This window comes from Pseudoliparis swirei, chromosome 7, assembly GCF_029220125.1.
Source record: "Pseudoliparis swirei isolate HS2019 ecotype Mariana Trench chromosome 7, NWPU_hadal_v1, whole genome shotgun sequence".
Classification (NCBI taxonomy): domain Eukaryota; kingdom Metazoa; phylum Chordata; class Actinopteri; order Perciformes; family Liparidae; genus Pseudoliparis; species Pseudoliparis swirei.
The window spans coordinates 5499018-5514699 of record NC_079394.1 but is presented as its reverse complement, the minus strand read 5'-3'; the positions used below and the strand labels follow the sequence as shown (position 1 = coordinate 5514699).

Below are 15682 nucleotides of genomic sequence, written 5' to 3'. Positions count from 1 at the left end.
TTTTTCTTCTTCTCCCTCGCCATCTTTTACAGCTTACAGACGAATTCCGTTGGAGGCAGAGAGCTGTTATTTCAGCAGACATCCTCCCTGTGATGGAGGCTCCGGTTACAGAGAGTGGCCTCTGGTTCACACACATAAATGCAAACACACACACACACACATACACTTGTGCACAGACATTCCTTGTTCTTTTTTTTCGAAGAGTAAAACAGAAATAACACAGGAAAATCTCCACAAAATCTGAATTGTTAAACTAATTGTGGAATTATTTCTTGCTTTCTGTTTCTTCTCCATCTCTCTCTCTCTCTCTCTCCATGTAAACTGGAGAATTAGTGTGTTTTTCAAAGAATGGCTAAACTAACCCTCATCTAGAGATTATCATTAAGCCGATTAATGTGTTTTATCCCAACATACCTGCCTTTGAACTGGAGTTTGTGTGATATTCAAGACTTTAAGTGGAGCCTCGGTGTTCTGTGAGGGGGTTTGTGTGTGTGTGGACTCTGCTCTCTGAGCTGTGTGGTGAATTACAGCTGACCCATGAAGACCCTGAGCCCCGCTGCTCCTACCTTTGGATCCCCCGTCATCTGGATCACATCGGGCTCAGATGGGGGGCAGAGCAGAGCAGAGGAGGAGGATGACCATTTATTTTGCATATTTAAAGAGACACCTTTACACATGCTGGTTTTATGAATGTTACCCCTGGCATTGCCAACCAAGAGTGTCTCACCTTTCTGTTGAAAGACACCAATGTTATTCTTTTAACAACCAAAACACAGTTGATCATAAATATGGGGTTGAAAGTGAATCAGAAATGCAAACAACCACAAAACAGCAACTATTTAAAGTGTAATATCCAAATAAAATACATCGAGTGAAATCATTGCACCAATGTAAACAAGTGTCCATTGGTGGCAAATATATGGAATAGCTGCACCAAAACACATCAAATCTTGTGATCTGATGAGTTGCTGCCCCCTGCTGTAACACTTTATGCAGGAAATATTGAAATATTCCATCAATGTGTGGCAACATGTATCAGGATAGGATTGTTATTTAAAAGATTTTTAACATAATATTCACAGGTGACACAAGGTGATCTAATTGCATTACCTATAACGGTGACTAATTGCTAAATAAATGTTAAAACCCCAACTCGTACTGCTTTTGAGTAAAAAGACATCCTAAAACCTTTCTGTTGAGTATGAATTGCACAGATTTCAATTATTATTATTATTATTTGTAATAAATGTATCCTGCAGGACTCTCCGTAGCGATGAACATGCTCTGAGAGCGATCGTTGTTCAGTGTAATTCACATTTCATTCACATTTTCTCACTGGGTTCAGAAAACATGTTCCTGGACAAGACTGTTCCTATTGTTGTTGTGGATAATTGTAAAGCTTGTCTGCATGGGATCTTTTGCATAAGACTCTGTAAGTTGCGGTTTGTCCTGTAGATAAAAAAGATATGATACAACAAAACCATGTTTTATTTATCTGTGAAAATTGTTTATTTCAAGAACATGTAAAAGGACAACTGATAAATTAGCAATATAGTCCAAAACTAGTTGTGTACATTATATTTATTTGTCTTTACATCCATGACACTTCACACAGTGTATTGTTTGGAAGGTTTAAGGATTGTATCCTGAGGCTCAGGACCAGAGGAGCCAGTGACTGTGGATGCATTGGGCTAAAACGGCACCATGAATATAATCTGCATTGATATGTTAAATGTATTGTTTAAGAGAATAAACACAATCACACACACACACACACGCTCTTTCTTTCACACACGTATAGACAGGAACATCAATAAGTCATTCTAAAAAAACTAAATTCTGTTAGTACATTCAATAAGTGATGCAACTCCTTAAAACAGGGTGCTTCAACTAATTCTTCCACTTAGCACAAAGTTAGTGAATTTAGTTAGTTTTTGTTAGATTATTAGTTCATTAGTGGGTTAGTTTGTTAGTTTGTTAGTTTGCAGAGACCTAATACAATAGATGTGGTTAGTACCTGTTCATTTAACTTTAGGAGATGTTAGTTCCTTGTTTAGAAAGATTTCTGAAGTGCATGTCATCGACACGGTTAGATCTGTAGGACTTAGCTTCCATTGCTTTAAAGCACACACACTCATGGCACTAGAAGAAGCTTTTTATAAAAGCTTCCGTGTACTGACATTTAATAAGCAGCCCTAGCGCCACAAGGCATGCTTTGATTTAATTAAAGAAGAACAAAGAGACGGAATAATTTGATTGCGGATGTGTCCGTCACAAGGAACACGGATGTTAGTCAGAGCAACAGGTGGGTCTTCAGAGCCTCACCACTGTTAGTATCAGTACCGTAATAAATTAGTAGTGGAGTTGAGGTTTCTGACGACAAGCCAGGCACTCATCTGCAAGGGTTGACCACACAGGTAGAGACAGAAAAACAGTCTCTGAAGATGTGAATTTAGCCTGTGAATGAAGTGGTATTACATTTTGATCAGAATGGGTTTTGTGAGGATTCTTAAATATGTGGTCAACCCAATTGGACATAAGCAGCTGATCCTCCTCCTCTTTCCATCGAGTGGTTAATAACATTTACCTTCCCAAGTCCTGAAACCCTTCTAGACGTGCTCACTTTAACAGTTTTCATACATTGCCTTCTTTAATAATTCCTCTTAGTCTGTGATTTCTAGAAGAAGGATTGCAGGATCATGAGAGAGGAGCATGTGCATCGGACTGCGGGCATAAAGCAGAGGGTTAGTCAGCGGATTAGAAAGAACAGAGCCAGCCGTCAGCATTCAGAGTACAGGTTAGTAGTCATCCCACTGTTAGCAGACATTAGTATTGTTAGATATTAGTCAGATTTTGTTAGTAGAATCCAGACCTGGGTAAAAAGCTATTTGCACATAATTATTAGCATTTGCTGTAATTTGCGGGAGTATCAGATGATGGGGAAGTAGACATCGGGTCAGTTTCATTAATGCCAGAAGGCATTATTTTGAAAACTACACACCATTCATTTCCAGCGTGATTCTTGTGATTATCTAAATCATAAGAACCCCCACCTAACTGGTACTTCAATGAGGCCTGAACAAATGCTAAGAATCATTTGTAAATGTGTTTTCATCCTTTGTCTGGTGCATTCAACGTGTTAAAAGAAGACAGATTCAAGCATTTTAAATATGTGCAGCAATGCGAAATCCACTGAAAAGCAGGTCGTAGCTTAAGGCCAACTACAAAAGTGTTTTATCACACAGACACATGCACACATAGAGGAATAAACACACTAATAAATAGAGCACATGCACACAAACACACACTGACACACACCTGCCCACACACGACAGTAAAAATACAGAGTACACACAGTAGAACCATAAAAGTAATTGTTCTCACGCCAAAATTAAGTTAGGTTTCAAGACAAAAAAATAACATACTGTGTGAATTACACATTGTCAAGATGTGAGAAAACTAGTCATTCTCTCTCACTTAAAACAGATTTGTTTTCATGTTATGCCACAAAATATCAAAACTTTCCAGTTCTGGATCTGGCACTGATCAATGTTATCATTGGTGACTAGTGAGCACATGTAGAAACATAATTTCTGGTGAATTGAAAGTGTCTTATGAGAGGAAAAGTGTCCAAAGTGTTGGACAGGGAAGCCAAGGCAATGGAGCGAAAAGGTCAACGCACACGCAGCTGAAGAAAACAAGCGTGAGAGGTGCTTGTTGGCCGCAGGTTGGTTTAGATCAGCCAAAAAACTGGTGATCGCGGGGGTGGATGAAGCTATATTAGTATTACTCACAGCCGAGAGAAGGTGTGCATTTAAAAAGGGAAGGAGCGCTCGAGCAAATCATTTTTTGGACTCAAAACACCAGCCGTTGCCACGGTCTACAAAGCAGCAGTGGCATTTTGAACTCTTCAAAGCCCTTTTCAGTGATACATAGAAGCAGCAGAGGTCGTCTCTCAGTGGGGAAACACCTGGACAGGGATCCTTTCCTTCGGAGGGTCTGGACATCGGCGGTGGCACCGTGCATCGATCGCTGCTTGAGGAATGACCCGACGGCTGTTAGAGGCAGAAATACAGAAGAGATCTTCAAGTCGTTCTTATTCTTAACACCTTGAACGCATTCCACTTGGACGTGACATATGACATGAGATCTTTTTGTCCTGGTCTAACAAACATTAAATTAAAAAAATGTCCAGGATCATCGGGAATAATGTTGAATAACGAATCTGGAAAGATGATTATGCGAAATCTGATTTGGTCATGGTCTTCACTTCCAGGTTGGTTTATCTCCCCTCTTTACCATAATCCTGGAAATGGATAGCAGTATATAGCTGGAGATATGGCAGCGATTTAACACATAACTAATCTTTCATGTTCTATCTGCTCCCCATGTATCTGCACTCTCAGCAGGCACAGGGGCTTAACACTCTCTCACACACACACACAGACACAGACACACAGGGACACATCCTGTATGTGGGCAAAAAGCAAGATAAGAGTCCATAAAAATTGGCTCTGCAGTTTATATTCATCAAGACCTATATAACAAGTCACAGTGCAGATGGTAAAGTGAATATGAGAGGAGTGAAAGTCCCAGTGGTGTAAATCTCTTTAGATCCTTTACCGGTCTGCGAGGCAGCACAGCAGAGGGCGATGGAGCTGTGAGGTCCAGAGCGAGCACCGGTCTGCTCCTTCATCCGTGTAACTGGAGAGGAATACAAAACACAAAGCAGCAGAAAAGTGGGAGGCAAAACTGTTACATGTTCTTTCGTATTATTCTTTCTCCTTACTGCTTTTTGTTGAAGACAGATGAGTACACCTACTGCCAGCAGATAGGAGCTATAGTGTCAGTTATCTGGCTATACTACTACTACATTCTACATCTGATATTGTGTCCCATTAAAAACTATCCTTTGTGTTTTTTCAATAAATATACACATAACCTGTCCTGCTGTTGGTTCCGATTTGGATCCTCCCAGTGTCCCGACCGGCGACATGACAGCAGCTCTGTAGATGAATCCAGTAGGTTTCCTAAAATATAAAAGGCAAACTGAAAAAGTATACAGCCGATCACGATTCACTGTGTTATTGCATTCCTTTTGGAGGATTCAATGGCTAGCTTTGCCCTATATTCACCTTAAAAAAAATACAGAAATAGAGTTACATTTTTCTGGCATTTCTGTTGTCCAAACCCAGTAACAGAAATAGTTCAGTGCATGGCTGCAGCTCATGGATATGTCTATGTGGAGATGAAAGACCACTGCTATAGGCATATGTACACTGCCTACCTACAGCAACATCTTTATTAAATGAACCATCAATCTAATCTGCCATGTGTCCACCAGAAATAGCTTTTCTATAAATATGCATATTTTAATATTCATAAAGCCTTCAAGGATATAGGTTGAGAAAAGACAGACCAGGCCCTCCTATGCAGGGAATTTAACGAGTTCATGTTTATCTTAAACAGATTCATATAAATGAACTAGTTCGAGTCTGGCAACAACACATCGTTGAATGGAAAATCACAATAGAACAAAATCCACTATGTGGTCTTTTTTTTCCTACCAGTGATGTCCAGGTTCCACAATGCACGTGACCCGCAGCATCAGGCGATGGCGAAAATATCTTCTTCTTTTTCTTCTTCTTCTTCAATGCTGCCGAACTAGCAAATACATGCCGTGTGTGCGCTTTGATTTGCCCGCAGTATAGAAGGCTGGTCGCGCCCTGCACCTCCGGGCTGTACGCACCTCCTCGAGCCGCGGCTGAGCGTCGTCTGCATGGCCGCCGAGCGGAGACCAGCAGATGTGGGAGTGCCGACAACAGCTGCGCACTGACGGGAGACCAGAGCACGGAAAACGGGAGAAAGTGGAGACGAGAGCCCCGGGACAAAGAACATGGATGGGAGGTATTAAAGAGAACAGAGACGTCTTTGAATAAGAGGGACTGCACAGACCCGATTATTCAGTGGTCTCGGTCTCCAGCTGCTGCCACAGGTTTATGGTCTTTTGTATGCGCGCCCTTCATCCACCATCTGTGTTTCCCGGGCAACCGAGGACTGCCTGCAGGCACCACCAGAACACAGCACCACTTCGAACCAGAAGAGGATCCTGCTGTAATTGGACTTAAAGAGACATACTGTGACATATATCATGAATTATACATGTAATATATAATTAGCAACTGCTTTCTCCAGATACATGGACAAGACAGTTATTGTTTATTTCCTGCTTCTCATCATATGTATGTATATAGGCATATACATATATATATATATATAACATACACACACAAGAACATTCACCACTTGACGTATTCTATTGCTTTTTAGTCATCTGATTTTCTTTTTCTTTTTCTTTGTATGAATTAAGTTGAATTGCAATTCAGTTTCAATTGCATAACATATATCTTATCCTTCGACTGTACTGTGCATCTGACTGCACTATTTTTTACTTTGTTGTACTATTTTTAACTGTTGGTTTCATGATATGTTTTGTATGTTTTTGTATGTATTGTATTTTGTCCTTTCTGTGGACCCCAGGAAGATTAGCGGTCGCTAAGGCGTCAGCTAATGGGGATCGAATAAATAAACGGGGAAAAATAAACATACATATATATATATATATTATACTGTATATGATATTTAGCACATAAATACACATTACATTACATGTCATTTAGCAGACGCTTTTATCCAAAGCGACTTACAATAAGTGCATTTCAACCTAGAGTACCAACTAAGAACAACAAGAATACAGGAAGTAACATTTCCTCAACATAGTCGAACTACAAAAATACCATAATAAGAGCTATTTAAGTGCCACTGAAGTGCAAATCTGTGTTTTAATCCAGATATAGTCGGAAAAGGTGTGTTTTCAGTCTCCGGCGGAAGATGATACACAATAATACTGTTCATATTTAGCTGTGCTATGATGATTAATTTCAAATTACATTAATGTCAGTGATAACAGTTAATCTTAAAGTGTAACTCATGGGTTGAATAATTTTTTTGTTTAAAGTTTCATGCCTGTTTGTTCATCTTGTAATATATACGCCTAATTAGCATATCTGACATGGTTTGATGTTTTGTAATGGAGGACTTTTGAGAAGTGCTGTGCGACCGTTTCTTATATAAAAAACTTAAATATATAAACTAATGATAATAATCGTGACAGTAAATATATTACTGGTAATATAAGAAGTGCTTATCCTGGTGGCTGTTTTACTGAAAACTAGTATTTGAGGGATGCAATAAGTTCAGAGATGCATGTATGGTGCATGTTCGAGGCTCAGGGTGGTGCTAAAGAGGAAGGACATTATTGATGTGGATATCTTGTGTATGGAATCCCAGAATAAGCCATAATACAATACATCTTCATAAATTGAAAATAAAAGTTTAAAATGCAAATTAATTCACAATGGCTAAACAATGAGATCCCTTATCTCGTGAAGTCAACCCAGCTTGTAATACATAACACATACAGTATACAGAACAATGTACTCTAGACTATATATGCCACCCAGGAACAAACTGTCAAAATGCTAAATGGATCAAAAACAAACCGGATTGAAATCTCTTCAAACCGACCCTGAGAAGAGGATCACTCGTGAGAACACTCTCCAGCAACCTTTCATCATAATGGCCCATCTGGTGGGTGAGATGGAACCCGCTGTATACGTCACTGTGTGTCCGGTATAAAGATGGTTGAATGGATTTATGATTGGATGAATGCACAGATTTTCAGTCTGATTGACTGATTTGTTTATTGATTGTCACGTTTTCTTTCCCCAGTGTGGACGAGTCCTTTGATAACATACTGGTATGCCCAATGGAGAACTTCGAAGAGGAACTTCCTTCTGACAATGAGGTTGATAAAGGTGTATGGCCTCCACCCACACCTCATGACAGGCTCCTTGCTCCTGTGACAGCGTCATAAAAATACTTCCCTCAAACAATGGAGCAGCAGCTGCTTGAGTTATAGACGCTTCTGGATCAGCTGAAGAGGAACCAGCTCAGCCGGTGCAGCCGGTCCAGGAGAGGCTGACGATCCACTTGATGAAGGTCCCTGTTAAAGTGCAATATTATATTATTTTATTCTATATTATATCGTAGTATATATTGTTTGGAAATAAAGTTGAATCTGTGAATATCTTTGCTTTGCAGGATAAATCATTACAAGGCAACTGTACCTTTCGGAACTGATGACCATTGTTTGACTAATTCCATAATAACACAGATGCTGTAACACTTATTAAAAGACGGACCAGTCTCCCAAAGTGCAAAACAACATAACTTTATGTGCCTGGTTCTATATCTTCCATTCACAATTTACACAGTATTATGACTAACCAACAATCTCAAAACCCAAAGATAAAGGCCTACATGGTGAATGATATTAAACAAAAATGCCAACATTGGATAATTTGGATACATTGAACATTTAACATTTTACTTGAAAATGACTTATTATTTCATTATTAAGGGATTATTGAACTAGTTTATTGAATGTCAATCAACTACTTTAATCAATTAATATCCCCATGGTCTGATTTATCAACAACATTTCCAAGTTCTACACAATATTTTCATGTTTTGAAAATTCTACATGAAGTACATTTAAATAGTTACTTCCAGTAGTGGTTGTTTATTTTGGAAATATAAGCTATCTAAATCATGTAATTGTAGTCTGTTTGTTCCTTTGGGCATATTATCTCAACAAATATTGGCCCGGTTTCCATGAAAATCATGCTGCCGCAGAGGATTATTCCTCCTTTTTTTAGCAACTAAGTAATCTTTTCTTTAACATCAGCAAGTCAAACGTTCTCATTCAACCTATTTTAAAAGCTAAGGGACATTACGTCTTGTTTTGTTTCCCAAGCACTTGTGCTGTTTTATTATTTTTATTAGGTACATTTTGCTTCCTAATTGTTCCCATCGAGCCCTCCCGAGCTCCAGAGTCTTATTATTATAGTCACCGTTTTCTTCTTTCTGTTATAGTTGATAATAAAAGCATTACCCAAGTATATGTACAAACTAATTAAAATCAAATTAGCAAAAGTTCTTCACAAACATTACCATTATAGGCAAACAAACAAAAACAGGAATGAACTAAAGAGTATCAGTGAAAGAAAGCATACGTTTGGGCTTTTATATAATACGAACATCTTTTTGCTTGTCATATTGTATGCTAATAATCAGCAAGAAACTGAAAGACACCGTATGCGTCGTCCGGCTCGTGGAAACTCCTCCCAGCAGGGGGCGCCAGAGGGCGAACTCACACAAATATGTCCTTCCGGAGTTGCCTTACAACTGAGCATGGCTAACCGGGAATCTCACAACATTCTTTCCCGACATCTTCCCCCCGGTCCGTCCCGCCTGGTCGCAGCGGGGTGCTTCACGTCGTGTATGCATCAGTCGGGTCTCGCCGGGCTGTCAGGCCTGTGCCGAGTCACCGACCATCTCTACCTCAGCAATGTCCGAGCGGCGAGAGACTCCGCCCAGGTGACCCGGTGCAGGATCAACTGCATCGTGAACGTCACTGAGACCCGGAGCCGCTGCCCTCTTCACCCCGGGGTGGAGTACGTCCACATCCCGCTGCCCGACTCCCCGCTGTCTCCCCTCGGCGAGCATTTTGACGACGTGGCGGATAAAATACAGTTTACCGCAGAGCGCGGCGGCCGCACTTTGGTGCACTGCAACGCCGGCGTGAGCCGCTCCGCCTCCCTGTGCATGGCCTACCTGATGAAGCACCGCGGGGTGCCTCTCCTGGAGGCCCACGGGTGGGTGAGGAGCTGCCGACCCGTCGTGAGGCCCAATAACGGCTTCTGGAAACAGCTCATCCGCTATGAGATGGAGCTCCGTGGGTGCACCTCTGTCCGAATGGTGGTGTCCTCCATGGGAGAGGTGCCAGACATTTATGAACAGGAGGCCAGAAATATGATACCACTGTGACCAAACCACTGCTTCATGGGGATAGTATTAACTATGAAACAATGTGTGGGCATTAATGTGCTGTATTGTGTGTCACGTGCACATTGATAAACTGCTGTTCTGTCGTCTGAATAAAACAAATGCTTCATTTCCTGGTGAGTTATATTAGGCTCCACTACATCTCAAAGGACAATATTGTACTCCTTACTTTACTGCATTTATCTCACAGCTAGTTACCAGCTTGAGTTTAGCCTACATTTAAAAAACATAATATAAAACATGCATCCTCAAGCTCTTTGGCTTGTGGGCGCTTACTGAAAAAACATTGTCGAGTGGGGGACCCTGGCTCCATTTCTTTATGTTGTGAGCAATTATACCAAAGAGTGTTTTGCAAAAGATTTCTGTGGTGTTTTCAAAGAGTTAAAACCACCTAATATTTCACAAAAAGCAGTTCTGAAAAGGAAGTTGAGTAGTCTGACCTTAGATCATTCAAGCGGTCCCGACCCCTTGTTTGGGCATCACTGGACGAAACTACCATACTGTATCCAAAGTAGGCAAACAAGCTCCACCTTTACCAAATAGAACTGCTATTTAAAGCTATTTCCGCTGTTACATTGGGTTATAATCTAAATTATATATATATATTTAGATATATATTTTAGGCTGATGGTTACTGTATGTGTGCCTCGCATGTGCAACACGCTCAATTATTGCTAACCATTTGAGAGTCGATCAATAATTGATCTCATCCTGTGTGTGTGTCTGTCTGTTTGTGTTAGGGTTAAATATATATATAAATGTAATGCTCGGTAAGATATTACAAAAATCCCTTTGGAAAAGTAATACATATTATTATATTATATATATAGATATAGATATAAATTCCATATTTATTGACCAGGCAACCACCTGGTTGTCCTTTTTCTGAGCTTTACCTATTACTGCTTTTTTCCCAAGGTGTTGAGTTTTACGTTGAGGTTTGAGTATGAAAGTCCTGCAAATAAAATATAATAATAAAAAGTATAAATAATCCAACTCACTTACGGCTAGAAAGTGCAAAAAGCTTTTATTTTAGAATCAAAACTCATCTCAGTTGGCTCTTCAGACGCTTGTACAATAAGCCAAGAAGGACATCACGTTGTTTTATGGACAGCTATTCCTAACAAACTTAAATACTATACTTAGTTATTTATTACACATCTTTAAAAAAGAACATGCTAATTTCCTGCTGCCTGACAGACTTTATGAGAGAATGACTCGTGACGCTTTCTAAATAAGTATGATGCTTATTTCACTCATGACGAGAGATCATTAATTAATTCTCTTCACAGATTTAAGTAGACCAAGAGATGTTTATCCAAAAGAAAAAGCCACAGAGATGTCGAGCAGTCAGACAGTAACCACACTGGCAGTGTAGATAAACAATATTTTAATGTGAATCACACCTCATACAACATTTAAACTGAATAAATTAAGAGGCCTTTGCACATGAGCCCAACACCACGACAGCAGTTAAAACATCATTCAGTTGTATCTTAACATTTTGGGAAATATGCTCATTTTCAGGGTTATTTATTGGAAATATTTGAGAGTTGTATTGATCTAAGCAAATTGACGCTTTTCCTAAAAATATTTCTCCAAGCAAATATTTCAGATGTTTAAGTCTCCGCATTTAGGCAGTTAAAGAGGGCGAGCGTCTCGTTTGGAAAATAAAGGTCCCTACATTCATCTGGCCAATACCACATGGTCATGCGCTAAGCAGAAATCCCATTGCGATACATTTGTGATACAAATCATCAAATCGACATTTAAAACAACCAAATGTAACACAGTATTTTACAAAGAACCAGATGGCTTATTTGGTGCACAGTGTTCTGGAAACCAGACAGCTAATATTTTCATTTGCTACTAAAATATCCTGAGTCCAGACCTTAGTCAGGTCAAATTACAAGATAATAACGACACAAGTGCAAAAACATCATGCTTATTTTACCTTCACTGCATTTCACTAAAGTCCTCAATAAGGCAACAGTGTCGTCTGCATAGTCATACAATAAGCAACTAAAAGGTATAAAATAGAAGAATTTCCATTTAACACGAGGTTAAAACAATGCAGAGTCGACCATGAAAATATCCAACGCCAGTATCTAATCACCCTCTTCACACACAACCACCAGTTTATTCAGCTGCTCAACCATTCCGCTTCAAGAGAATGACTTGAGGTTACATCTGAAAGAAAATGTACATGTGATATTTAAAACTCAACATATTTAATGTTACTATATCATGCTTTTAAAAGGGGGGGGGGGGGGTTACCAACAATTTACCTGCTGTTCCAGTTTCTGGTATTCTGTGGCTTTCGGGCGACGTGTGGCTCTGGATTTCTTTCCTTCCAAAAGAAATGCAATTATCTGGGAAAAAGAGAAAAAGATATGGGTATGGTTTCAACTGACTTGAACTGATCTACAAAACACATCTGGATATAATTTTACTCGACACACATTGAAGAGAATGAATCTCTCTGTATCAAAATAAATCAGCACTTTCCTAAAATGTCAAACTATTCTTTTATGATTTTTCTTCGCAGTGCTTGATTGGGCCAAATATGATATCTGCAACATGTACCAAATGGTATAATATACATATTTCTGCATTGTTAGTCCAATCCAAATCTTTTGTTAACTACACCAGCAAACATTCACAATTAGTAAATGATCATCTAATTATTCCATTGGATATATAGTGGAGACCTGAGTGCATACAAAAGGTCTTCAAGTTCTAGCTCAGCAACTACTTGGTTTAAAAATTAAAAATAAATCCATTTCCATTTGTTGCAGCATAGGAACGTGTTTGACACGCACAAACCATTTGCAAATCTGGGTCAGTGGAAACACAGAGAGAACACTTCCAAGACGTGGGAAGACATTTACCTTGCGCTTGTTGTGGTAAGTGACGTAAAGCACTGCTACCAGCGCAGCTGAAGTGACGAGGTAGGCAAAGAAATGACTGCTTTCTGCCTCATGATTTATACTAGTTGGGTCGTATGGAACTTTCTCTCCGGTTTTTCCATGTTCGCTGTCCTCTTCTACTGGTTTGAGCTCCTCGACGACCTCTTCTTCCGTGTTGTCCTCAGTGACATCCACCAAAGGTCTTTTCCCCCCAGTGACGTCCACCAAAGGTCTTTTCCCCCCAGTGACGTCCTCCAAAGGTATTTTGCCTTTCTTGTCTTTGTCTTCTTCTGAATCTATCTTGGTGACCTTTGACCCTGACTCTGCATCTTCAGGTGGGATTACAGTTTTAGGCTTGGGTTGTACGTTCATAACTGTGAGGTCAGACGTGGATCCGCTTGAATGCTCTTTTTGTTTGTCTTTGTCAGTTTGATTTTGCTTCCCTTTATTAGTCACATCCGTTTGGATAAGGCCAACACCCGCCTGCTTCTCTGCCTGCTTCTCTGCCTGACTTTGTGTCCCTGCTCGCGTTTGCGTAGAGTGTTTTATGTCCTGTTTCTTTAGTTCAGTCGTATTAAGCAGAGTTTTCTCTGCATTTACAGCAACTGTTGCCTGCTCTGATATATTTTTCTGCGTTTCCTTTAAATCTGTAGGCTTCAGAGGATTTTGCACTGAAGCTCCTGTAAGTTAAAAGAAAAGAAAAATAAACTTTTTACCAAATGGTAAATGGACTTGTGCTTCTATAGCGCCTTTCTTGTCTTTTGACCATTCAAAGTGCTTAAATATAACATGTAATTCACCCGTTCGTACGCTGACACCCACACACACCCCGAAGACACAGACTTCAGGACACATTTGGGGTAAAGTGACATGGATTCGATCGAACCACCGAAATTTTGATTGGAAGACGCTCTACCTCTGAGCCACAGCAGTTATTGGTGACAATTCATAACAATTAAGAGAATATTGAATAATGTTAATGTGAAGTCTTAGACACATCAACTTGCCTGTATCCATTACTTTTCCATCTTTGTTTACTTTTCTTCAACTTTTTTTGCGATATTCAAACTGGTTACTAATTTCTTTTCTTGTCAACTTCACCTGCTTGATTAAATAAACCAGGCAGATTTCATATCAAGGCTAGATTACCGACCAGGAGAAGCAGGGAACTGCCCCATGGGCCCTGGGCTTCATGTCACTTGTTCTTGCTAATTCCATAATTGAACATTAGTTAGTGAAAGGACAATAACAACTAAGATGGCTTCTGCATTATTAGCTAACCTAGTGACCATGTATTGTACTATCTAGAGGGGGGTCATATATATATATATGCACTCAAATTGTCACATTATATGATACACAAAGAAACAGTGGTAGAACTTCATGATAAAAGTACTTGTGCATGTGTAATTAAGCTGGTATATATAGTATGCTGTGTGCACTGTACTTAAAAGGGACTTGGCAATAGGGTTCACAAACCAGTTGACGTGGTATGAGGGTGTGGCGAACAGCCGACACATTGTGGGGTTATGACGTTTACATAAAAGCTAGTACAACTACCAGAGGTTTTGTCTTTTGTGTACCGTGATATTTGTTTTGTATATGGTTTATTGCAAGAAGCGTATTAATACACAAAAGTAAAGCCTACTTGAGTTTTCCGGTACAGTTTATACAGCAGTGACGTGTAACGTCAGAGGTATGTTTTCATTTATTGAACTAATAACCTGTCAAATGCACTGATGTGATTTGTAGTGACGCCAACACTGAAGATGACACAGTCCTGTGATTAGCTCAAATGAGCTCAGTTAAAACACGTGATACGTCGTTATACAGCGACCACGAGCGTCATGGCTAATTCAGTAGCGATTAGATGAGAGGCAAACATTTCACGGAATAGTCTCAGGATGAGATAAAATAGAAAAACGACACAAAAATCCACTCACCTCTGATCGAGCAGACACTCAGAAATACGGTGAGGAACAGGAAAGCCGCCCTCATTGTGTCGAATAAACCACACAAACAAATGTTTTGTAATCGGTCTCTTCTTCGAGCTCACGCCAGAATCCGCGTTGACAAATCTAAGATGACAGGTTGGAGGTTTTGGTTTATGTCCGGGTTCCTGCTTCCGTGTCCAAACGATACAATCCGAACATGCTCTTCTTCTGCGGAGAGAAGCGCAGCGGTGCGCTCTAGCGCCCCCGCGCGGTGGAGTGCTGACATTACAGGGGTGTGTGTCACATAGCGGTGATGCGTGCTGGTTCAGCCGAGGAGAGCTGAGTTATATGTGAGCGAAGAACGAATGGAGGCTTTTCTTGGTCTGTTTGAATGAACTTTACTCTCAGTCGTTACCATATTGCCACTCCAGCTGCCTTCTCACCTTTCTTGATATGCACCCATTCTTTACTTGTCCTTGTGTAAGGCAGGGTTCATCACATCACACCTTTCTTTGTGTAAACATGTGTGATGCTTCACTAAGAACAACAGGAAAATCAGGTATATGTAGTGTTGATTAAAAAAAGTGATAACGTCTTCTGCAGTAAAGGGAAACGTTGTGTGTTGGTGAAATAGATTGGGCATTTGTGCTTTTAACTCTTTCGAAATCCACTTTAACCAATTTTAATTGTAGTTGAAATTGTGGGATTGGCAATTCTGTATTTAAAAATGCAAGTTATATTTTCAAGTCTCAATCAGATTCAAAAACCTACATACAATTTAATTTATCACAACCATATTATGTTCAAATTCAGTGGTTTGGCAGTGCAGCTCTCGGGTCTCAATCAGGTGACACCAGGTGAACTAACTGA

At 39.9% G+C, this 15682-nt stretch overlaps 2 protein-coding genes and 1 long non-coding RNA gene across 3 annotated transcripts; 1 reads left to right on the top strand and 2 right to left on the bottom strand.

Moving 5' to 3' along the window:
• Positions 1 to 1505: 1505 nt before the first annotated feature.
• On the bottom strand, positions 1506 to 5978 carry LOC130196857 (uncharacterized). The gene is made up of 3 exons (XR_008832336.1): positions 5568 to 5978; positions 4624 to 5030; positions 1506 to 4055 (listed from the first exon to the last, which is right to left on the bottom strand). It is a non-coding gene; the product is annotated as an uncharacterized LOC130196857 (long non-coding RNA).
• Positions 5979 to 9288: 3310 nt separating this feature from the next.
• LOC130196944 (dual specificity protein phosphatase 18-like) lies at positions 9289 to 10081 on the top strand. The gene has a single exon (XM_056419386.1). It carries the CDS (start codon positions 9316 to 9318, stop codon positions 9949 to 9951), a length of 636 nt encoding a protein of 211 aa, XP_056275361.1. The 5' UTR covers positions 9289 to 9315; the 3' UTR covers positions 9952 to 10081.
• Positions 10082 to 11342: 1261 nt separating this feature from the next.
• Positions 11343 to 15002, bottom strand: tgoln2 (trans-golgi network protein 2). The gene is made up of 4 exons (XM_056418774.1): positions 14822 to 15002; positions 12861 to 13558; positions 12258 to 12341; positions 11343 to 12159 (listed from the first exon to the last, which is right to left on the bottom strand). Exons 1-4 carry the CDS (start codon positions 14874 to 14876, stop codon positions 12154 to 12156), a joined length of 843 nt encoding a protein of 280 aa, XP_056274749.1. The 5' UTR covers positions 14877 to 15002; the 3' UTR covers positions 11343 to 12153.
• Positions 15003 to 15682: the final 680 nt, after the last annotated feature.